We start from the raw sequence: 24,615 nt of genomic DNA on the forward strand, positions 1-24,615 counted from the left end.
ATATTTTTACAATTGGCGGTCTTATGTTTCGAGCAACCTTTGCATGCACGTAAATAGATATATAATCATATTGTTGTTATTGCAAATAATTATTATAATTGATTATCTTAACCACCATCTTTACGCTCATTGATTTTAGTTTGCTGAAACATAGTTATGTTTCTCGATTAAAGAGCATAATAATAAAATAAAATAAAACCAACCAAATAATTGCTGGCTACGCTATCTTATTCCATTCATCATGTATTAAGTAAATATCTTAATCTGTACCTTAAATTTTTACCAAGGAATAGTGTAACATACAAATATAGATCAAACACAACTGGATGTTTGTCACAACAGTTACTGCTTTCTTTAACAATTGTTACTTATAAATCAGTTTCAGTTTGTTTGTTTATATTATGGTTTGTTATATTTATATTATGGTAGAACCTAACCCCTTTCGTATTTGATCTTTTTTGGGCTTGTTTGTCTCTCTTTTAATTCTTCGATGTCGATAGAAAATTTTCGGTACTAGCATATCACTATTGTAAGGGGCGGAGTCGGCGCCATTTTATGCATTAAATGTGCCGCATGTCACGTGACCATATCACTCATCCTCTATACTCTTTTATCATTGGGATATATAGATTTAAGATGATTTCATCATTTCGGGCTGGCAAAGATAATAATAATATTTATCCTAATGATAATTTCAAGAAATCTTAGATCTTATCATATTTGTTTTCAAAATTATTGCATTATTTTTTTAAACAATATTACCTATGTATAATATATAGAAAATGTATACCTCAGAATGTATACACAACAGTAATTGCCATAGGTAATTACATTACCGCATAGAATTTTTCACTAATGTCAACACTGATAAATTTATGTCAATATTATCCATGGACAGAAATAAATAAAAAAAAAAAAAAAAATATGTCAATATTATAAATGACAAGTGACAGCAGCTCGATACAGTTGGTGAATGCGTGAAAATTGTTTTTTAAATTAAACTACAATTATTATTCTTACTTTATTTCATAGCAGTGTATTTGTATATAAATCTTCTAAGTATATTTTTTCTTTTAACACTACTACAACAGTGATATTATAATACAAAATGGATGTGCAGTATGGTCCCAATGCAGTTGATGAACCGGTATGTATTGTTTCTTAAAATAACTTTCTTAGAAATATAATGTGGCCTTATTTATGGATATTGAATATAGCATCTTTAAATGTTTGTATGGAAACAGTGCTAGAATTTTTAAAGCAAAGAACTTATTTACCTTCCTGAAGACAAGCTTATTAGGTACTGCGTAAAGATATAAAAATTATGGTTTTAGCTATATTTAAGATTCAAATCACCTAAATATGACCCCTGTGTCCCTCTGCTGAGCCTGAGCTGCTTCCCAGTTTAGAGTGTTACCACATCCGTCCACCATCTTTTATGTACCTTTGAAATACTTAAAGGTTACAAGTGATTGAATTGATATTGAACTAGAGGTCTCTATGTTGGTAACATCTACAATTCCTACTAGAGATCACTATCTGTTGTATGATAAAATATACTATTGCTTTATTTTAAATTAGTTATAAGCACTAACAATACTAATAATAATGCAACTACTTCTAGTTATATTTTATTTGTGTTAAAATAAAAACATTTATTATACTAGTTGACCTGGTGAACTTCATACTGCCTAACAGTCGACATATTGACATCAATTTTTAAAGGATACTAATGTCACTCAATTGTTTTGCCTTCCCGTAACCACTCCACTAACTCTTAAACTTTATGCTACGGTGTCTATTGCTGTCTTCGGGCAATGTAGTCAAAATAAATTAGGACTTGTTGGTAGCATATTATAGGTGATATATATTTTTCAGAACCTACTGTATAAGCTACAACATAAAATAAAAGTGTTTGAGACACAAAATCCATTACAAAACCGTGGATATAATTTGGTCGCATCAAGCAGCAAATATGGCATTCTTTTTGTTGCTGTTCCTAATGGATTACTTACAGGTAATTTATTAAATGTTTTTTGAATTAAATATGTTAGGTATGTAAAATATTTTTCTAAAGTCACATTAATGAGTAACAATTTACTTTTCTCCTAGACAAGCAGAAAATTATGTATGCCTGATCTAAGTGGTCTTTGATAAAAATATATTATGTAATTGATTAAGTATAAACGATGCCCTGTATAGCTAGCGTATAAGCTAAGGCAAACCTTAGGCTATTTGTTGGGGGTTAGAGAGCGAGTATTTATAGACAACACCTATATTTTTATGAGTACAAGAAAATACACATTTTTGCTGCAACAATTACATAATTCTTTCCAGCATATTACCTGAACCAAGTGATTGACAAGGAATGTGAGCCACAACATACTACCACAAAGCTTCAAGAAATGCCTACCCATATAGGAGTCAACTGCACTCAAGAACTCTTGGCTGTCACAGGTGGCCAACTGATTTGTGTTTTTAAAGTCACTGATTTTCAAAATCAGGTAATAAAAAATTACAGGTTTACTGAAATATTAATTTATGTTTCACATATATTATCTACTTTTTTGTATTTTTTTTATAATCGGAGCAAACAGTTTTAAGTTTGCCTGTGTAGCTAAGTACAATATGTTTTATTTGTTAATTAAATAAACAGCAAAGCTAGTAAACTAGGATCTTATCTGAAGAACTTTTTGTCTACAGAACACCTCACCATCAGCTATTATCAAAACGGAAGCAAGTCCTTCCACATTTGTTTCTTCTATGCAATGGAATCCGTGCAATCCTGACTCGCTTGCCCTAGCCATGTATGACGGAACACTTATCATCTCTCAAGTGAGCACCAACCAACTGAAAAAAGTTCAATCTAAAGCAAGGTATATAATGTTATATAATTAATGAATTTATGAATAAACATAGATTTAAGTTCTTTATACATAATTTTACTAATGAAATAACCTCTTCCCGGTTCAGTAAAAAATCGCGACATGCGGAGCTATAGGTTTTGATAGATGATATTTTAGACACTTATAATTTACGTGTTAATCATATAGGTAAAGTCAGTGCATGATGGGATCATATTGTGCCCAAATATATTTTGTGGATAAAAATGTTCATAAATTAAACGCAAAATATGTTTTTGTAGGTGTATATGCTGGAGCCCAAAAGGCAAGCAGTTGGTTACAGGCAACAGTGATGGTACACTTTGTCAGTATTTACCAGAATTGACTGTAGCGAAGACGGTGGTAGCACCAAATCTCTTCTCAGGATGCTCCACTGAAGCCATGGCTATACATTGGATATCCACCTTCCAGTTTGCCGTAGTCTATAAGAATGCTACGGACAATAGCCGTCCAGGTGAGATATTGTTTTGTTTAGACAAAACTTTATTTGATTACATCATTTTTACTTAAAATATATTCCACACTATTCAATGACGAAAGAGAGAAGTGCTCGAATTTATAGTAGTGTAATAGAGTCAATATTTGGTAATGATTTAAAATGTGTGTGTTAGTAATCCAGTGAGGAAGAAGAGAATCAAATGATGCCTGTCTACACCTAGAGATAAGAAAGATGTCACATCACTATCATTGTAGTTGAAGCACGTAAGAAAGATAGATATTATTCCATTCTGCGCTCCCTTTTTTATGTAAAAAAATTAATTCTCCTTAGATTGATAATGCAACATTTCTGTATTCTACAGCTCTAACCATTGTGCATGCTGGAAAAACTGGTCAACCAACATGTCACAATTACGAAGATATTTGCTTCAGTCAGGGGTCACATAGACCTTGGTTCTACTATCTACAAGGGATTGCACAGTGGTAAGAATATATTCATGATATATATGTTATATATGGGGCATTCCACGTGAAGCGGGCACGAAAAAAAACTCGATGTCTCAGATTTTCGTAATATTTGATTATGTTATACCTGTATATGTCCTCGATCCAGATACAAAATATTATTAAAGTATAAAGCCTGGTAAGCGAGTTAAAGGACTTTGAAGTTTTAACTGGCCGGCTGGTATACGCCACTTCGAATCCAATTATCAAGTTTTTAAATGTTACAATAAAATAAATAAAGCAATGAAATAAATACTTCATTTAATGAGCTTTTTATTGTATTTTTGCAAATTCAAAAATGATTATTTTTTCTATGAAAAAAATGTGTTTGAAAGTTTCAAACTTGAATTTCACAAAGTTGGCATATTTATATTTTTTTTTAATTTATTTCTAAAAATAGCTACTATTGTATAGATAATCCCTGCGAAGTTTCATAATGGGCTGAGAAGTAGTTTAGGAGCTAGACCGATTACAGTGCCGAAGCGCGGCGGTCGCCAAAAGAGCGAAGTAGTAAAAACTTTCAATTAAACTAAATACTTTCGATTAGAGTATTTTATCATGTTTTGCATCGCTCTAACGATTCAATTACATCTGATTATAATATAAAAAAATATATTTATATTACTGACGGTGCACAACAACATTTTTAAAAGATTTAATTGTATTAACTTGTTATATTTCAAACAGGATTGTGGTAAAGATGCAGAATTTCATTTTCGTGCCACTTCACATGGCAGAAGGGCAATTTGACGGTCTCGGTGGTAACCTAAAACGCCTGGAGACACAGGCTAGTTTACATAACGCATTAAACAAAGCCATCACGATACCCGACCGCTTATACATGTAGGCTAGAACATCAATGCCACAAACTCATATTATTATTACTACTACTATTTATTATTATTATTCATATATATTTTAATGTTTCAAACTTGTATTTCACAAAGTTGGCATATTTATATAATAACTTTTTCTACTAAAATATCCAATATTGTATATATATATAATCCTTGCCAAGTTTCAAATGTTGTTGTGCACCGTCAGTAATATAAATATATTTTTTTATATTATAATCAGATGTAATTGAATCGTTAGAGCGATGCAAAACATGATAAAATACTGTAATCGAAAGTATTTCGTTTAATTGAAAGTTCTTACTACTTCGCTCTTTCTGGCGACCGCCGCGCTTCGGCACTGTAATCGGTCTAGCTCCTAAACTACTTTTCAGCCCATTATGAAACTTCGCAGGGATTATCTATACAATAGTAGCTATTTTTAGAAAAAATAAAAAAATATAAATATGCCAACTTTGTGAAATTCAAGTTTGAAACTTTCAAACACATTTTTTCAAAGAAAAAAACATTTTTCAATTTCAAAAATACAATAAAAAGCTCATTAAATGAAGTATTTATTTCATTGCTTTATTTATTTTATTGTAACATTTAAAAACTTGATAATTGGATTCGAAGTGGCGTATACCAGCCGGCCAGTCAAAACTTCAAAGTCCTTTAACTCGCTTACCAGGCTTTATACTTTAATAATATTTTGTATCTGGATCGAGGACATATACAGGTATAACATAATGAAATATTACGAAAATCTGAGACATCGAGTTTTTTTTCGTGCCCGCTTCACGTGGAATGCCCCATATGAATTAGTAAAATATTTTATTCTTAATTTATTAATCTGTTCCAAGACATGCAGTATGAATTTTATTTGGAATTTTTTAATGTTATATTTATTTAATAACATTTTTATTTACATAGATACTATACTATACATATAATCTGTGAATGATTGTAAATCAAAAACCTTAATACATGAATATATTATGCCAAAAATATTTTACCACATTATTTTTTTATTGTGACTACATCTAAAACATAATTATGTAGTAATAACTAAATTAATCTATTGTATCCTTCAGGAATCTTATACTGGCCTCATCATCGAACAGTATGGAAATAGCGACGCTTAGCTCACCCGATGGTGCAAGTTGGATGCAGTGGTGTCAGGTAAAACATAACCATATTATTATACCAATAAAATTCACAATGACTATGCCCACTCATATAAATTCCATAGAAAAATTAAAAAACAATAATAAAGGTTTTATTTATGGTTAATTTGCCTCATGCCTCAGTTGATAACAATTTGGATATTTTTATTAAGTCTTGATTTACTGTGTATTGCACATAAATTGAATAATTAAAAAAAAAACATTGTTATGTTCTATTCACCTGTTTTACAGTTATTTTCTATTATAATTATTTTGTACCATCTCACAGCCAGATGAAGCCAGGCCAGAGCTGCCATTGACTGATAAAAAGTTGGAAAATTACCCTGTTGGAGTATGCATTGATACTTGTGCAATACAGCAATTACCCTGGGGTGAGTTAAGATTCACAATGTCCTATGACTACATATAGTGTTAAACTAGGATAGGTATAGGTTAATATATACTTTTTTGTTGTTAATTCTAAATTATTCATTAAACTCTTGTGAAAAAATAATATTGGCTAAAAATATCAAATACTCCATACGAGCAAAGTAGTAAGTTTCTGTAAAATATTTATTCGCGCTATATTCTTTTTAAGTATATTGTGTGACGTAATATTTTTCTCCCGATGCAGGTGAAAACGAAGTCTTGCCGTACATGCCACGGCTACACGTGCTGTCTCAATCCGGCCTCCTCACTATATTCAATATAGTGAACCTCAATAAAAGCGCAGCACAACTGTGCACTCCGCAGCAACAACTGGCGTTACCAGCTGCCGCTATGACTAGGTATGTTATCAAGTACAAATAGCCGTATTTCATCCCATCACATGATAGGGGGAGAGCATATCGACATTTCCGGTACAGGTTCTAGGGTGATACGGAGAAGAAAAACTAACTGTCTAACCCGGGGATCAAACCTAAGATCACAGCACTGCAGTAGTATCGTATAGCAGTTACAGCATAATACAACTACGACATCGACGCAGTCATTCTATGTGTACTAAAATAAGATTAGCGCAATAGTTTGTAACAGGCATGTTTTAGAACAGTAATATTGATAGTAATGAATATTCCACAGCATTGTACCCAGTGATGTGCCACCAAAACCCCAACCGACGCCTGCGCCTGCTCCGGCGCCCGTCCCGATACAGAAGGTAACACTTTATTCTTGAAACATTTAATCAATATATTAAAAAAAAACTTTTACTCATTGGTGAAACTTAGCTTGATTTTCTACATAAATCAATATTTGCCTTATTACAAAAAGTAAACATTTGGAACAATCATTCAAATTTGACTACACTAAAGTTCTATAATTGATTGTAATAATTTTTGGTATTAAATACTAAAACGAATAGAAACTTTAATTTTCCCTCTACAGCCGCAACCATTGCCTGCCCAAGCGCAGCCTATACAAATACCGTCAGTACCAAAGACAAGTCCGTTCATGCCATCAATGAATAACGCCTCACAACCGGCACCACAACCGCAAATTTCAGGTTAGTGTTAATTTTACAATGTTAAAGGTCGGTACCGGCATCAAAATAGCATTAAAGGTAGTAAATATAATAGCAATCTACTCTAAACCGTATGCCTCAATATATAAAATTAATTTTATATCTTTTAATTAGAAATTTGCAGTATGTCAATATCAATGCACTGAAATCAAACATGACATGTACATTATTTCCCTTGATGTTAAATCGTTCGTATAGTTGTGCCCATTTGGGTTTACTACAGTGCTTTCTATTTCCGTTTGCAAACAGCAGTGTGCAAGTGCTGATAAGTTCTGTTTTTTTAAAAATACTGTAAGTAATCAAACATATAGTGGCCTTCTTACATGATAAAAAAAATAGTTTTTATTTAAACAATTTAATGTTGCCAATGGTTTTATTTTAATACATTTTAGCAGCAAACAAAGCAACTGCGCCATTTAAACAAGCTGTGGAACAAAAAGAAACGAAGCCGGTATTAGCTCAATCTCAACCGCAACCTCTGCCTCAGGCCCAGCAGCAACCGCAACCAGCTGTGGTAAGTACATGAATAAAAAAATAAAAAATGAAAATAAACTTTGTTCAATATTGTATTTCTCGAAAACCATTGGCGACATCTTTTAGTCGTCACAAAAATAAGTAATGACGTACAGTACTTATTCTGTATCGTGATTGGTTGATTGTTCCCTTCCCTTTTTTTTCCTCCACGAATATTTGAACGCCCTTGATTTGCTTGCTATTGTAATGACTAGGTTAAATTAAAAAAAAAAATCTATTTCGAATATCCGGAATTCAGTAATTTATTTCACGAGCTTAAGTTCAAAATTAGTCTAAACCAACACCAAACCACAACACTATTTCTTTATAGTAGAAAGTGCAAAATGTGCCAGCCAGGGAAATCCAGACGAAAAAGGTGCGGTGACAACTTTATTAAGGAAAAGGGTTTAGGAAAGAAATTATTCTGCCACCAGTTTTATGAAATTTAAGTTCAACCCCCTTAGAATAGGGACAATCAAACACGGCACGAGAGCCCGAATCGTTGCGCTGTCATTGGTCGACATACTAGCGTGTGAAACACACGTTGGTCCCTCAACCAATCACAATCATCCGAATTTAAATGGTATAAACCATCATGTCGTATTTGTTATGTCACAGTTTAGGACTGCTGGGTTATTTTTTTGGCAAATGTATTTATTTTACTCACCGAAAAACTTACAAATAAATTCCATTCCATTCCATTTTAGCCACAGGCAAAACCACTACCCAAGGCTCAGCAACCGCCACAAATGCAAGAAAATGCTGCTTTGAAAGCGGAACAAGAGAAAATTAACAAAGAGAAAGCTAACCAGGAATTGAAAAATATGCTAGTGAAAGAAGTGAATGATTTTCAAATGGAATTGTACAAGTTTATGGTGAAGACTCGTGAGACTCAGGCGAAGGTAACTTATTTTTTTCCAATCATATATATGAAAATTTTATGTCGAAAAGTACTTGATAATTCTCCTAAATAATTTAAAACCTAAAATCCAGTTTCTTTTTGCAAAATTTTTGATAAGTACATATTTATAGAAAGTAAGGAAATCATTAACCTTTTATTTATTCTGAATTATATTACTATAGTATATAATATTATTTCTCATTTTCAGCTTCAACAAGACATAGATGCCATTAACTTAAACATCGAGCCTAATTCCCTGGACACGGAACAGCTAAGGAAAGAGTGTTCACTGGACGAACTGAGAGGAACCATAGCTCAATTCAAATTGGAATTGGTGAGGACCTGCGCTATCATGGCAGAGGCGCGTACGCATGCCGAGTAAGTAATAACATACAATATTAAATCAACTTTAACATATCAATAAGGCCATTAAATATAACACACATTCATATATTTTCCTAAATGTGATGCGATTAAGTATCGTATTTTGTGATATATTCGTTTGTTATAGTTATGTATTTTTTATAACTATTGTGATTACAGAGTAAAGGATATGGAACAATGGACGCAAGTGGACCCCCTGACGATCAAACGCATTGCTTCCGTGAAGAAATTGGCGTACTACGTGCAAAACCAACTGGAACAAACTCGACAAGCACTTGACTACAAATGGAACGAAATGGAATCTAAGGATAATTACAAGTAAGGGGATTTAAATCTTTACTAATATATGAAGCTGAAGAGTTTGTTTCTTTGAAGACGGACTTTAATCTCGGGGGACTACTAAACATTATGATTTTTTTCACTAATAAGGAGCTACCTTATTCCTGCGTGCTATGGGCTACTTATTATCCCGAAAATATTTCCATAATATAATAGTAAAAATATATAAGATAAAATTTTAAACATAACACCATGTTGTGCTCGTAACTCCCATGGTTTAACTAAACATGTAAACTGTGGAGCAAGCACCCATTGTTTTTGACCCGCTGTTCGATAGCATTCCATGGGTGTGTAAATGCAAAATATGAATAAATAAAAAGTGTAGGGACACAGAATGAATGTGGTAATTGTTGGAGACGAATGAAACTCGAAGCTCGGATTAATAATGACTGATTTATTGATACAGGTGCCCTATATTTATATCAATTGCTTAACGCCAGTAAGGTTGACACAACCAATGAGTGCGCGCGGGCAGCAGTCCATCTCTCTCGCACGAACCTATAGCGCGCCCGCTCGCACACTATAAATATGTGCGCCTCAGCGCGCCGATGGCTGATTGCACCTCAGGTCCGATGCTGGTGAGCACGCCACGTACCGTCTTGGTTTGTTCGATTGGACAGACATTTTGCGCTCCATGTACGCGGTGTGAGATTGCACCCACTGTAGCCAGTTCGCATGCTTAACAGCGATATGTGGTTATGTGGGTAGATCCCACATCACTCCCCCCTCAAGCGAAGCGTACATTTGGTTTTACCACTCTCCCGGATCTGGTGACGTAGGGCTGGTTAGACTGTCGAAAACTAAGGTCGGCTGTCTCCTCGATCGTTTCAGTGCAGATGTAGGCTGGCTTAAGCCTGTCTAGCGATATCACAGCTGAACGAAGCGGTAACTTGATCTTAAAGTATTTGTCATAACGCTTGATAACTTCGTAAGGGCCGTCGTAGGGCGGAGTCAGCGGAGGAACAACTTGATCGTTTCGCACGAAAACATGTGTGCACGTTGCCAGGTCTTTGTGCACGAACGGCTCTCGTCCAGTACTGTTAGAGCAAGATGTAGACTTGAGCGATGCCATAGTGTCCATAAGCCGACGAATGTAGTCATTTTCCTCATGACTTAACTTAGCCGTCGGGATGATGAAATCAGACGGTAAACGGAGTGTTGTTCCGTATGTCATCATTGCCGGGCTAAATTTTCCGTTGGGGCGGAGTGCGGTGCGTAATCCCAAAAGCACTGTAGGCAATTCATCCGTCCACTGAACGGAGTTACCGCGGGCCATTAGTGCTGCTTTCAAGGTTCGATGCCATCTTTCGATAAGGCCATTGGATTGTGGATGATAGGCTGTAGTGCGGATGCGTGAGATGCCAAACTTCTTCATCAGTGAGTTGAAAAGTTGCGACTCGAATTGCCGGCCTTGATCGGTTGATATGCGTGACGGGCATCCAAATCTTGTAATCCAGTTGTTGTATATAGCTTTCGTTACGTTTTCCGCCGTGATGTCAACTAGTGGAATTGCCTCCGGCCACCTGGTGCAACGATCGATGATAGTAAGACAGTAGCGACAATTATTAGACAATCGCAGTGGTCCCACAATATCGACATGTATGTGTTCGAAACGCTCAGAAGGCGGAAATTCGCCTAAAGGTGTGGTTACATGGCGGTGTATCTTGGCTCGCTGACAGTCAAGGCATGCTCTGGCCCAGTTGCTGATGTCTTTGTTCATGTTTGGCCAAAAGAATTTCGTACTGATCTGCTTCCGTGTGGCTCTGATACCTGGGTGACACAAATCGTGTTGCGCTCTGAATGCAGCAAAACGATATATTGGCGGCAGATATGGTCGAGGTTTGCCAGTGGACATCTCGCATCTGATTGGTCGGTTGTTTCCTTGCTCGGTGACGTCACTGAAGTTCAAATTGGCTTGCTTTTCAAGTTGCTCTAGTTCAGGATCGCCGCGTTGATCGAGAGATAGCTTTTCGTAATCGATGGGGAAGGACATTGTAATTCTTCGATGCGAGACAATGCGTCGGCCACTGCATTTTCGTCGCCGCGCACATATTCTATGTTTCCACAAAATTGGCTGATAAAGTGCAACTGCCTCTCTCTCTTTGGCGTGTCGGTACTGCTTGCAGGACGTTTGAGTGCATAAGCTAACGGTTTATGGTCAGTGAATACGGTCACTTCGCAGCCTTCTATAAGTCGTCGAAAGTGTTTCACCGCAGTGTAAATAGCCAGTAATTCGCGATCATAGACACTGTAGCGACGCTGTGTTGGGCTCATCGTCTTGGAAAAATATGCGAGTGGTTTCCACACATCGCCCACCTTTTGTTGCAATACGGCACCAAGGCTGCAGTCAGAGGCGTCTGTCATTATTGCCAGTGGGGCACCGATGACTGGGTGCGCCAAAGTCGTGGCTTTCAAAATGCTTTGTCGGCACTTTTCGAAAGCTTCATTAGCTTCTACGTTCCACTCTATCGGTGACTTGTCGTTGCGTTTCCTATCTTGCAAATATTTATTAAGCTCAGTTTGCAGCTCCGCTTGATGTGGCAAACAGCTACGATAAAAATTGATCATGCCCAGGAAACGGCGTAACTCGGCGACTGTTTTTGGTTTTGGGTAGCTGGATATGGCCTTGACACGTTCATCAGTGGGTTGTATGCCATCAGCAGACACGTTGTAGCCAAGAAAATTAATTCTTTCTTTTCCAAACTCGCATTTTTCGACTTTTAAAGTGATACCATATTTATCGAGGCGTTCTAGGACTCGCCGTAATAGATTTTGTGGCTCTCTTCGTCCATCGAATATAATAAAATATCGTCGACAAAACAAAAACAATTGTCTATGCCTCGTAGAACCTCGTGCATAAACCTTTGAAATGTTTGGCTGGCATTACGTAATCCGAACGTCATACATTTGAATTCAAACAAGCCAAACGGTGTGGTTATCGCCGTTTTCTGGGAATCTTCCTTGGCAATCGGGATCCAATAATATGCCATCCTTATGTCTAGTTTAGAAAATATTTTCATATTGTGCAATTGATATGTAAAATCTTGTATGCGAGGTATCGGGTAGCGGTCGGGCAGGGTGACAGCGTTCAATCTTCGATAGTCGCCGCATACACGTAGACCTCCATCCTTCTTCTTTACGACGTGCAGAGGGCTCGCCCATGGACTCTTGGAGGGTGTGCAGATACCCATCTCTAGCATCTTGTTGAATTCTTCCTTTGCCACCTTATACTTGTCAGGGAGGAAGGGGGCGGGGCTGGGCGAAGAGCGGGGGCTTGAAGTTTCTATGTGGTGAACGACATCATGTTTTACCGGCTGTTTAAGTGACATCGGTCGTAAAAGGTCCGGATACTGGATCAGGATGTCGTGGTATGCTTGGTCATGGTTAATGATGTGTATTGTTCCCTCGAATGTTTTCACTTCAAAGGCGTCGATTGCTAATTCTGTGACCTTGTCGATCAGTTTTTTTCGATGAAGATCGATTAGCAACTTGTAGAGACGCAGAAAGTCTGCTCCCAGGATAGAGGTTTTGACATCGGCGATAACGAATGTCCACGACAGATTACGACGAAGGCCTAGATTGAGCCTGAGCGTCTTCTCTCCGTATGTTCTGATGGGGGTATTATTCGCTGCGTATAGTCTGTAGTCACTTGATCTCTTGATTTTTCTGCCAGGAGTGGCCGCTAACACTGATATTTCAGCGCCAGTGTCAACGAGGAAACGTTCTCGCGTGTCGCGATCGTAGACACATAGGCGGTTTGTGGTATTGGGGACATCGACGCCCGCCACAATCGATGTCTGTTCTAGTTTAACGGCTTCTGTCTTCTGCAGCACGGTGATTCGCAGCGCCGTGCCTTATCACCAAAACGATAGTGAAACCGGCACTCCCATGTCGGGTCGCCAGGTTTGGTAGACGACTTACTGCGTTGTCGAGGTCTCGAATGAGAACGATCAGGGCGTCTCTTGCGTGAGTAACGCTGCATTGACCGTCCACGCAGTTCAGCAACCTCCAAGGTCAGCCTTTCAATTTGTTTTGCCAATATTTCCAACTGTGTGGGTACCCCCGGGTCGCTTGTTTCTCCCGATACCGCTTCAATCTTTGCTGTGGCGGGTTCTGAGTACTCTACCATCTTGTCAGCCATGGCCGCCAGTGTCTCCAGCGACGACTCGGTGTTAACTGAGAGCACAACGCGTACTTGGGCGGGTAGATGCTTCATCCATTCAATACGCAGTCCGCCATCCGTAATCATCCCTCTACCAAGCTCTCGCATCTTGCGCAGCAGCTGAGAGGGTTTTTGATCACCAACTCTAAGCCGCTGGTGAGTTTTTGGAAGTTTCTGACATCAGAGTCTTCGTACGCAGCTAACAAACGAGTCTTCAAAGTATTATATTTGTCAGTTGCGGGTGGATTGTAAAGAATATCTGTGAGGTGCTGGAGGTCCGTTGCCTGTAGCTGTTGCAGCACGTAGCGATATTTTTGATCATCCGAAGTCTTCAGCGGGTCCACAACGGCTTCAAATTGCACGAACCATGCCCGAGGAATTTCTCGCCAGAAAGGTAGAAGTCTGGACTGTATGGAGACAGCTGCCACGTCGAGTTCGAGCTCCGTTTCCTGGTTTGCTTCGGTCTTCTCCATCACGTCGGGGTCACCAAATGTAGGGACACAGAATGAATGTGGTAATTGTTGGAGACGAATGAAACTCGAAGCTCGGATTAATAATGAATGATTTATTGATACAGGTGCCCTATATTTATATCAATTGCTTAACGCCAGTAAGGTTGACACAACCAATGAGTGCGCGCGGGCAGCAGTCCATCTCTCTCGCACGAACCTATAGCGCGCCCGCTCGCACACTATAAATATGTGCGCCTCAGCGCGCCGATGGCTGATTGCACCTCAGGTCCGATGCTGGTGAGCACGCCACGTACCGTCTTGGTTTGTTCGATTGGACAGACATTTTGCGCTCCATGTACGCGGTGTGAGATTGCACCCACTGTAGCCAGTTCGCATGCTTAACAGCGATATGTGGTTATGTGGGTAGATCCCACAAAAGTAATGCCTGAAAGTAGTAGGTAATTCATTATTTCAGTGTTACACTCAATATGTAAACTTCTATTTCTATAATTTTGTCTCGTTTCTATATGCCAATTTTTGTTACTCCCCTGGATTTTATAATGAGTGGCATACTCAAGTGCTCAGTCATTACATCAATTACATTAAGGGTTGTAATATTTCATTATGATATTTTTTGTTTTTTTGAAATGCCACAATTGACTCTTAGAAGGTGGCAAACAAAGTTTTTAAGTGGTTAATTTATATGTCAGTTGGTCATCAATGTTACAGTATTACAATCACTTAATGCTATGCACTGCAAGATATTCTTAACTATGACAGATCAGGGTCCCGCATGGTGCGCCCCAGGTTGGACGAAGTGTATCAACTGTTAGTGAGACAGCAAGAGATACTCAGCCGACAGCAGGCGGTCCTTCGAACCCTTCGGAACACCGCCACGGAGTGTGACGTCACACCCGTCTTCAAATCCACCTCCATATTGAGGAGCACGCCTTTCAGAAATAAGTAAGTTATATTAAAAACAAATTAAACCAATAAAATTATATTTTATTGTTATTAGTGTAAATTATTTTTATTTAAGTTATTTTCTATTGAAGTATTCCTCCAGCCCATGCCCTGATTACTTTATTAATTTAATTTAAGACAAATAACCCAAGTAAAATCACTCAATTCAATACATTAAACGTCATAACAACTTCACAATATTGTTCCAGAGATCCCCTGTCAAAGTTAACCAAAAACATTTTGAACATGAGTATTGAGCCTCAGACGAAAAAGCCTCTATTGACGGCGCAAAAAATCGACGCACTCAGAGACTTGTTAGCAAACCACAAGCCGATAAAAATAAAACCAGTGAATGTTGAATTGAGACAGCATTTGGCAACAATGAAGTTGAATTATGAAAGGAGTATGCGAGAGAAAGAAGCCGTAGTAACTGTGAAGGTGAAACAAGAGCATGTTGAAGCACCCAAGTTTGAACCAAAGTTTGTGCCCGGTAAATACTTTAGAAGTTCCTTTAAATATTATATCTTTAAATTTAAAATTTTTCCTAGAACAGGGACTGAAATAATATTTATAATTTTTCATTAGTTCAATTTTTCTATTTTCGGATCGATTACGGAAAATAAACCAATCAAAATAAACAGTCCCGAAAACATCACAAACGAATTTTATTCTCATTAGTCCAACTTGTAGACTTGTAACTTGTTGATTTTTTACCGGATTTTAATAATTCCTTCTGTGTTATAATTTATATTATGTAAATATTTGAAAATAGTAAAGAACAAAAATTAGTCCGGTACCCTATTGCGACAGACATGAAGATAGCACATTATTTACCTATATTTTTTTTATTTATAAAGCATTTTTTTTTATATATTTTTTTCTTACAGCTCAGCCTAAAGTAAAGTTGGAAGTGAAGCCAGAGCCTGTTATTCAAATGCCGGCAAGTGGCGCGGCATTCACACCGGTGGCGAACGTGAAACCCGCTGCGCCCGCGTTCGGTAACGTTGCTAGAACGCTGTTTAATGATGGTATGTTTTATAAGTCGATTATTTTATTATTAAATTATGTGGTCTACCGCACAGCTATATTATTATTAAATGCATGAGCCTAAATCTGAATGGTATGATTTTTTTAATTGCCGTATCCAATTTAGTATCACAAAGGAAGGATTCGTACTTGTAAACTATAATGCAATAATGTCTGTATTTTTGTATGTGTAAGTGATGTTTTAAAGATTAAATTGTAATTACAGTACCGAAACCCGAACCGCCAAAGCCTGTAATCCAACCAACTATACCAGTGGCAAACCCACAACCATTCAAGGTGCAATCCCACGGTTTCGCCCCGCTTAACACAGCGTCTGCCTCGGCGGCCACCAAAAGCGTATTAAAAGATCTACTACAAAACAAATCTCAAGCTAATTTAGAAGCCAAAAACGACGCCAATACCTTTATGGGACAAAAAATATGCTCGCCTACATCATTTGTTGGTATGTATTATAGAAATCATCCTTAATTTCTTGCATGATCTAAAGATAGTGAGAAATTATTTTATTTTATTTTTTCATAGCGCCGCCAATAGCTACTACAGCCCCTGTGATATTAAAAGACAAACAATTGTCTACCTCAAGCAATGTCTTTCCCAAATTCCAACCACAAGCATTCATACCAGAATCAAAACCTCAAATGTCGCTAATTCCAAAGTCAAATGAAACGGATGAATTCGAAGCAGCAGCAAGCACGAAACCTTTTGAAGCCAAAAATACAAACTTATTCGGATCGACTGCGAATGTACCTGACGTTTTGAAATCTCACAACCAGGAAATAACGAAAGTTGAAAGTAAACCAATTTTAAAAATACCTGAAAAAGTTATAGAGATATCAAAGGAGAATGTCCCAAAAAAGGATGTGCCTAAATTAACTCCAACGGCGGATAAAAAGGACGTTCCAAGGATCTTGTCGTCGCAAAGTGTAAATATAAAGCCACCTGTATCTATTGCTACAAGTCTTTCGACTTCATCAAGTACGTAAAGTAATTTATGTGCCTACTTATTCATTATGAATTTTATTGCCTTAAAATAAACGATAATTTTTCTTTTTAAGATGAATCTCAAAAGACAGAAATAAAAGAGGTAAATGCGGAAGTTCCAAAACCAGCTGAAAAGTCTGAATTGAAGGTAACATCAAATGCTTCGTCAATTTTTGCAAATGCCAACATCACAATTCCCACAGGTCAGTATTTCTTGGTTCCGCGATAATACTGATTAATATTCTAACAATTGTAACTGTTTTACTTTTTTGTTACAGCTCCCAAATTTCAGCCAGCCGTTATTAAGCCTATAATGCCAACGCCCCAACTTGCTGCAAAGTCTGAGTCTGTAGCACCTCCTGAACCCAAACTCACTGAAGATTCACAACCTAAAGCCCAAGAGAGCGAAGTGACAACAACCGTTTCTTCATCATCTATATTCGCAGCAGCTGCAACGTCGCAATCAAAAACGACAGCACCCACTGGTTCTATATTCAATTCATCTACCCCTTTAACAACGCCAAGCGCGTTCAGTTCACAAGGATCTATATTTGGTGCTTCAACCGGTTCAAGTTCCGTTTTTGGAAGTGACACATCAAAACCATCTATATTCAGTACGCCAAGCTCCACAGCCTCGTCTATATTTGGTACAGCTAAAACACAAGCTGGGTCTATTTTTGCACCAACTACTACAGAGGCACCGACAGCAGCAGCGGTATTTGGAACAGCGACTACAACTCAGTCGGCCTTTAGTTCAACCAGTTCAGTGTTCGGTACAGCTGCTAGTGCTCCATCTTCGGTGTTCAGTGGCTCTAGTTCGATATTCGGAACGGCAGCGACTACAACACAATCGTCTTTATTCGGTACCCCTGCAACATCATCGTTTGCAACTACTACAACGTCATCTATATTCGGTAGTGTAACAACAACGACGCAAAGTATATTTGGCGCTACACCGGCAACGCAGGCTTCTGTGTTTGGATCTACGGGACAGACTTCAGTATTTGGGTCTGCGCCGACTACTCAGTCTTCGCTGTTTAGTACAACTGGTCAAACAGGTTCTGTGTTCGGAGCTCCGACGTCAACCACTCAGCCGTCTGTGTTTGGTACACCAACATCGACTACACAACCTTCTGTATTTGGTACACCTACTTCGACCACACAACCTTCCGTGTTTGGTACCCCAACTTCGACTGCACAACCCTCTGTGTTTGGTACACCAACTTCGTCAGCCCAACCTTCTGTATTTGGCACTCCAGCGTCAACAACTCAGCCGTCTGTGTTTGGGACACCAACGCCATCTACACAAGCGTCGATCTTCGGAACGCCGACGCAGACAACACAAACGTCGGTGTTTGGCGCCCCGGCAGCTACAACTGCGCAAAGTGGATCATTATTCGGTGTACCTGAAGGCAATTTATTCGCGTCAGCAAGCATTTCTACAACTAGCGCTCCATCTCAGGGTGGAAGCATTTTTGGCGGGAGGTAAGTTAAACGTTGTTTAATTTTGTATACTTGTTTCTTTATTATCATCAAATACTAAACTGAATTTATTATTGTAAAAATAGAATCACCTTTTACTTAATACCCTTGTTCGGACCGTGCATTACACTAAACTTAATCATTAAAAAGTAATTAACTATATTATGGTTTCTTTCTCCCGTCAGACTGAGTAAAATATGTACAATTATTTATACAGTACATCAGGATCGGTGTTCGGCAGTAGCGGCACTAGCGTGTTCGGTAGCACTACATTCGGGCAGCCGAATCCGACGGCGGCCGCCATATTCGGTGGCGCGACATCTGGTCAAAAACCAGCGACTAACTTCTGGTCTGGAGGTGGCGCCACCAGTGGAGGCGGTTTCGGTTCATCCACTTTTGGTAACTATTTTTTTATATACCAGTTAAAAATCGTTTTTGTATATATGGAATATTATACATAATCTATAGCTTGCGTTTAAGTACATAATATTATACATAATCCATTTTTCTGATCGATTGATGGAATTGCTGTCTCGTAACATTTTTTTTAAATTTTCGTTTATGTTACTAATCACACAATTTGTTCATCAATTACTTCATTCATATCCAATAATATACAGACAGCTTCAAATGAATGTATACGCGGATAACGACTAACCCTCTTATTCATAGACGTTTTTTATCTAAGGATGGAATAAAGCTAGACGGAGTATACAAGTCTGTTTCTCAGTGCTGACGGTATGGCAGCCTTCTCAGTGCCTAGCTATAGGGCGCTTGTAATTGGCTAATATTGTTGTATCTCAACGTCTATGAATAAGGGGGTAAATGTACGAATTACAAAGTAATTATCATGGAATGTTTTCCTCTCAAAGTATACATCCATTTAAAGCTGACAGTTCATGGCCTTACTATGTATTTTTTATACGGTTTAGTCAAAGTGACCCCAAAACACAATCCAGTGTCTATCTAGTAAGTGAAGTCAGATCCAAATGGATTGCCGAGTGACGAGAAACGATTACCTCTCGCCAGTCGACCCAATCATGCCGGCCTGTTTAAAACCAGATACACAGAAGCAGATCCCGAAACGCGGCACACTTATGTGAGCCACTATGCCGGGTTTTTCCACATTGTGTATATGGGTCCCTATTTGGGCGGATGCAAATACCATTGGCCGATCTTCTGCGATTACAAACACCCTGTATATCCCCAGGCCAACAAAGTACGACGCAAGCGTCGTCTATCTTCGGCAGCGGGTCGGGTGGTAGTTTCAGCGCACCGCAGCCCGCCGGCACCACAGCCTTCAGCAGTCCACAACAAGGATCCGCGTTCGGAGCAGGTGATACTGACATTTATGTTATGAAACTTTTTGTTACAAGCGCGCTTCGCGCATTTTAAATTCTTTCGATGCTATAAAGCCCCAACATTATACCGATCGATAGCGCCATTTGTGCGACGCCAGCGCCATCTAGTCAAAAATATTTTTATAAAGCTATTGTTTTCTACAGATGCAGATGACAAGGATACAAAAGTTGTCTTTGTGTTAAATCAGAGAAAGGTCTATGTGTATGCTAAATTCCGTCCAAATCCGTTCAGTTGTTTCTGAGTTTTCTTCTAAGAAATATCCAAACATTTTTACACACTGTCGCTTTTATAATCAAAATAGCTAACCTCTGTGCATAATATTTAGCAAATTTTATACCGATTAGTCCATTTTCGCTGCCGATACAGAGGTAGTGATTATGGTCGTTTATTGAAGTTGGACTTAAATCCCTATGTATAGCAGATTAATGTACATATAATTAATTAATTGTACGGTACATACTAAATTAAATTTTATTTCCAGCTCCGTCGTTCGGCGGATCGCCCGTTTTCGGCTCGAAACCTGTCTTTGGACAATCTGGAGGGTAAATATATTTTTATAGATCATAAAAACTATCAATTTTTAATGTTCATTTATCTTGATAAGTATTGTGTACGTTGGTACGCTAATGAACCACAATGAGTGAAGTCAAATTAACATTTAAGTTAGTAAAAATTTGCATAGATCTGAAAATTGGCATAGACGTTAAATATGTCATCTATCTATATCTATATCTATATCTTCTATCTATACTTATAATAAATCTGTAGAGACGTCAATTCTGTACATGAAATATATTTCCAAAATAACTATTAGGGGGTAATTAGGGATCGATACTGATGCCAAAAATGCAATTAGTAAAATTTTTGTCTGTCTGTCTGTATAACCGTTATAGTAACAAAAACTACTCGACGGATTTTGACGAAACTTGGTACAATTATTTGTCATACTCCTGTGCTGGTTATAGTATACTTTTCATCACGCTACAATTAATAGGAGCAGAGCAGTGAAGGGAAATGTTGGGAAAACGGGAGAAGTTACACCATTTTTTAAGCTTCCGTCGCGTGTGCAACCTTAATGGTTAAAGCTACACAGAAATCATGTATGACGGAAATGTTCTCCTTAAAATTATGTAAAAAATATCCCACGACAGCATATGTCTATCTTTTATGGTTGACTCACAATAACACGTGTAAGTCCCGATAGCTTAGCAGTTCGAAGCTTTCTCGTTATATTTGTCTACTCTTACGTTTATAACACTCTCAGTCATCCCTAATTAAAAAAGTTAACATTATTAAATATTCCATAAAAAAGAATCATAGAAATCGGTATAGAAACACCAATGTTATACATGAAATACCCTAATAATAAGCCATCACGCGTGAATACTGAATCATGCTATAAGGATTATTTTTGTATATATATAAGGTCGCGAACGCACAGGCAGGCGGCTTGCTTGGCACTTAGAGGCAAGCGAATCACCTAGCGAGTAGCTTCGTAAAACGAACATTCTCGAACGTTCGCGACCGGCCTAGCAGCTAGACGGCAATAACCAAGTAATTAGAGGAGTTCCTTCGATTTCACCAGGATCCCATCATCAGACCCTGACCGGACAATCGGACTACCTACATACCACCATATATTAAAAAAACATCCCGACAAATTGAGCACCTCCTCCATTTTTGAAGTCCGAAATCCACGCGGGCGAAGCTGCGGGCGGAAGCTAGCTACGAATAAAATCTCAAAAGTCCCCATGGATCGTATGTGTGCAAAATGTTTATTCAAGGTCAAAGGTCAAAAATTGAAAAACCAAGAAATGGTTTTTATTGGTAATGACATACTTAACGTCTATACCAATTTTCAGCTCTATGCGAATTTTCCTAACTCCCAGCTTTTTTTTGTCTATTTTAACTGGATTAAATAAACAGTAACGAAGGCGTACATAAAAAATGTACGCTACGATATTTTTTGTGTCTAAACCGACATAATAAAACTAAAATAACATTGTACTCTAAAAATTCAAATATTTGTAGTCAAAATAAATGCCAATCTGTTTTAGCGATATGTGGGTGATTAGATAAAAAACGCATGTTAATATTATAAAATATTCACTATCTCTAATTGCCACACTACTGCGCGTTCTCTCCCCTGTCATGCACACACGCTAACAATCACCTAGCAGACACACAAGAACCAAAACAAAATGAACATCACGTTAACAGTTTCAGTTCTCCGACGGGCGGTGGCTTCGGCTCTTTCGGCGGTTTCAACAAGAGCCCCAGTAGCGGTTTCGGTGGTCCAGCTTCCTTCGGCGGCGCTCCTACGTTCGGCAATTCTGCTTTTGGCAACACCTCCCCTGGCAAGGTGTTTGGAGGAAGTCCTGCACCAGGTGATTATTTTTTCTATAAAAAAAACCTTATACATCATTTTTTAAAGAGACGGTACATTGTCCAGTAGTACAATAAAGTTATTAGTGCACGGAAGTCATATAATTTAATGTTTTTTGGCGCTGCCTGGAACATCAAGGAAGATGGATATAAGTTATTCCTGAAATTTTCAAATACATATTTGATGTCATTCAAATATCCAATCAATTCTCTAGTTGCTCGAAATGGCAGTATTTGGAGTATTCTGTGCTCACTAACAGGCCCATGGTGCTGTTTGTTATGCCAGGGGAAAACGACCAAAGTTGATCAATTTTACAGCATTCGGGTCGCCGACACAGTCGAACGCAAGGTTTGAAAGCCTAGCGACTCAGAACACGCTCACGTTTGGTAACTTGGCGCAGCAGTCCGGCCAACCAGCACCGCAGCCGCCCAGTTTTAACACGTCAGTACATACATATACTTTTTTTATACTGCATTTCATGGTAAACAGAGTGGGGTCCAAATATGTTGACTGACTAGAGATGTTTATCCCTGGCCATTTAACGCATTTATGCCGGCCTGTTTAAAATCGAGTATATACAGGCTGACCCCAGAATCTATAATTTGTGGGTCATAATATTTTTGTGGGTCAATATGACAGGTTTTACACTTTGTACAGTTGTCGCTATCTAGCTGGATACACGTATCCAGCCATCAGCAATATATTTTTACAACTTTATCATTAACTAGCTTTTGCCCGCGGCTCCGCCCGCGTTATAAAGTTTTTCGGGCTAAAGTTTTCCGTTATAAAAGTCACAATATATATTTTCCCGGGAGGGTCTCCATACCAAATTTTATCCTAATACGTTGGGTAGTTTTTGAGTTTAACACGTTCAGGCAGATAGATGCAGCGGGGGACTCTGGTTTATATTTCTGTAGAATTTTTTAAGAGGAACAATCCCGTCATACGTCATTGTTGTATAACTTTAACCGTTTACGCAGCGCACGCAACAGAAGCTCTCAAAACTAATAAATTTTCCCCGTTTTTGCAACATGTTTCACCACTGCTCCGCTCCTATTGGTCATAGCGTGATGATATATAGCCTATAGCACTCCAGGAACAAAAGCCTATCCAACACAACAATATTTTTTCAGTTTGAACCGGTAGTCACTGAGATTAGCTATTACTGCTCCGCTCCTATTGGGTATAGCGTGATGATATATAGCCTATAGCACTCCACGAACAAAGGGCTATCCAACGTAAAAATAATTTTTCAGTTTGGATCGGTAGTTCCTGAGATTAGCGCGTTCAAACAAACAAACAAACTCTTCAGCTTTATATAATAGTATAGATACCTACGAAAATAACGTTAATTTTATTTCAACACTTCTTCCTTTTAGTTGTGAAATAAGTAAATTTAATAAGATGTTTTTGTGTAGTACATATTTAATTTATTCTTGTTGTATATATTGTTTATATTAATACTTAGGCACGCGCAATATATTACAAATTGCGATTGAAAAGAGTCACCATTTTTTTACAGAACCAAAATCATCTTCAATGCAGTTTTTTTGGAAATAATTAATTTAAATATTTTTTTTCAGGTCACCATCTTTCACTGGTTGGCGCGGCTAATCGTCTCATAAAGATTGTGCCATAAACATGAAGTATTAGAGGCACCATAATTATTTATGTATTTAGTTTCGTAATCTGTATGTTAGATTCCTATACCATTTTGTGACTATAATCAATGTTAAACTAATCGTGTAATAAATAAATTAATTCTACACAGAGATTTACTTGTTTTATTCTTTTACATGTCATTGAAAGGTTTCATACAATAAAACATCCGAAAAACACTTACTGGTGGTAGGTCTCTCGTATGTGAGAGTCCGCCTGGGCAGGTACCACCGTAATGTCTTTCTGCCGCCGAGCAGCAGTGTGTAGTCACTGTTGTGTTCTGGTTTGAAGGACATTGTAGCCAGTGTAACTACTGGACATAATAAGACTTAACATCTCATGTCTCAGGATGGCGAGCGCAGTGGAATACCAAACAATACTTTGTAATCCATGGTGTTGGATGGTGTTTCTGGTGTTTATGGGCGGTTGTATCGCTTCCCATCAGGCGAACGGTAAGCTCGTCTCGCCATTCTAAGCAATCAAAAATAATATAATATCAATATATTATATTATTTTTGATTGCTTAGAACTAACTAAGCATCCCACGCCCTAACGCCCTGTTTAGACACTTCAGGCTTCTAGAATAAGAGCCATAAGAGGGCCATGAGCCCCGGAGATTAT

General features: G+C 38.0%; 1 protein-coding gene across 3 annotated transcripts; it reads left to right on the forward strand.

The window, feature by feature from the left end:
* Nucleotides 1-943: 943 nt before the first annotated feature.
* On the forward strand, nucleotides 944-24,109 carry LOC115440385 (nuclear pore complex protein Nup214). 3 transcript variants are annotated; one of them, XM_030164662.2, is made up of 28 exons: nucleotides 944-1,147; nucleotides 1,879-2,017; nucleotides 2,338-2,504; nucleotides 2,704-2,876; nucleotides 3,146-3,357; nucleotides 3,704-3,824; nucleotides 5,773-5,860; nucleotides 6,134-6,236; nucleotides 6,479-6,632; nucleotides 6,925-7,000; nucleotides 7,228-7,345; nucleotides 7,756-7,877; nucleotides 8,584-8,778; nucleotides 8,986-9,155; nucleotides 9,321-9,479; nucleotides 14,895-15,077; nucleotides 15,287-15,567; nucleotides 15,965-16,105; nucleotides 16,330-16,566; nucleotides 16,647-17,099; nucleotides 17,180-17,308; nucleotides 17,384-18,590; nucleotides 18,805-18,986; nucleotides 19,798-19,923; nucleotides 20,431-20,491; nucleotides 22,170-22,336; nucleotides 22,653-22,776; nucleotides 23,919-24,109. In XM_030164662.2, the coding sequence occupies exons 1-28, from the start codon at nucleotides 1,109-1,111 to the stop codon at nucleotides 23,947-23,949; spliced, it is 5,358 nt and encodes a 1,785-aa protein (XP_030020522.2). In that variant the 5' UTR covers nucleotides 944-1,108; the 3' UTR covers nucleotides 23,950-24,109. The 3 variants fall into 3 exon arrangements, with proteins under 3 accessions (XP_030020522.2, XP_030020524.2, XP_030020523.2); XM_030164664.2 differs by having other exon boundaries at nucleotides 22,176-22,336; XM_030164663.2 differs by having other exon boundaries at nucleotides 7,759-7,877.
* The last annotated feature ends 506 nt before the right edge of the window (nucleotides 24,110-24,615 follow it).

This window comes from Manduca sexta, chromosome 12 (genome assembly GCF_014839805.1).
Source record: "Manduca sexta isolate Smith_Timp_Sample1 chromosome 12, JHU_Msex_v1.0, whole genome shotgun sequence".
NCBI classification, from domain to species: domain Eukaryota; kingdom Metazoa; phylum Arthropoda; class Insecta; order Lepidoptera; family Sphingidae; genus Manduca; species Manduca sexta.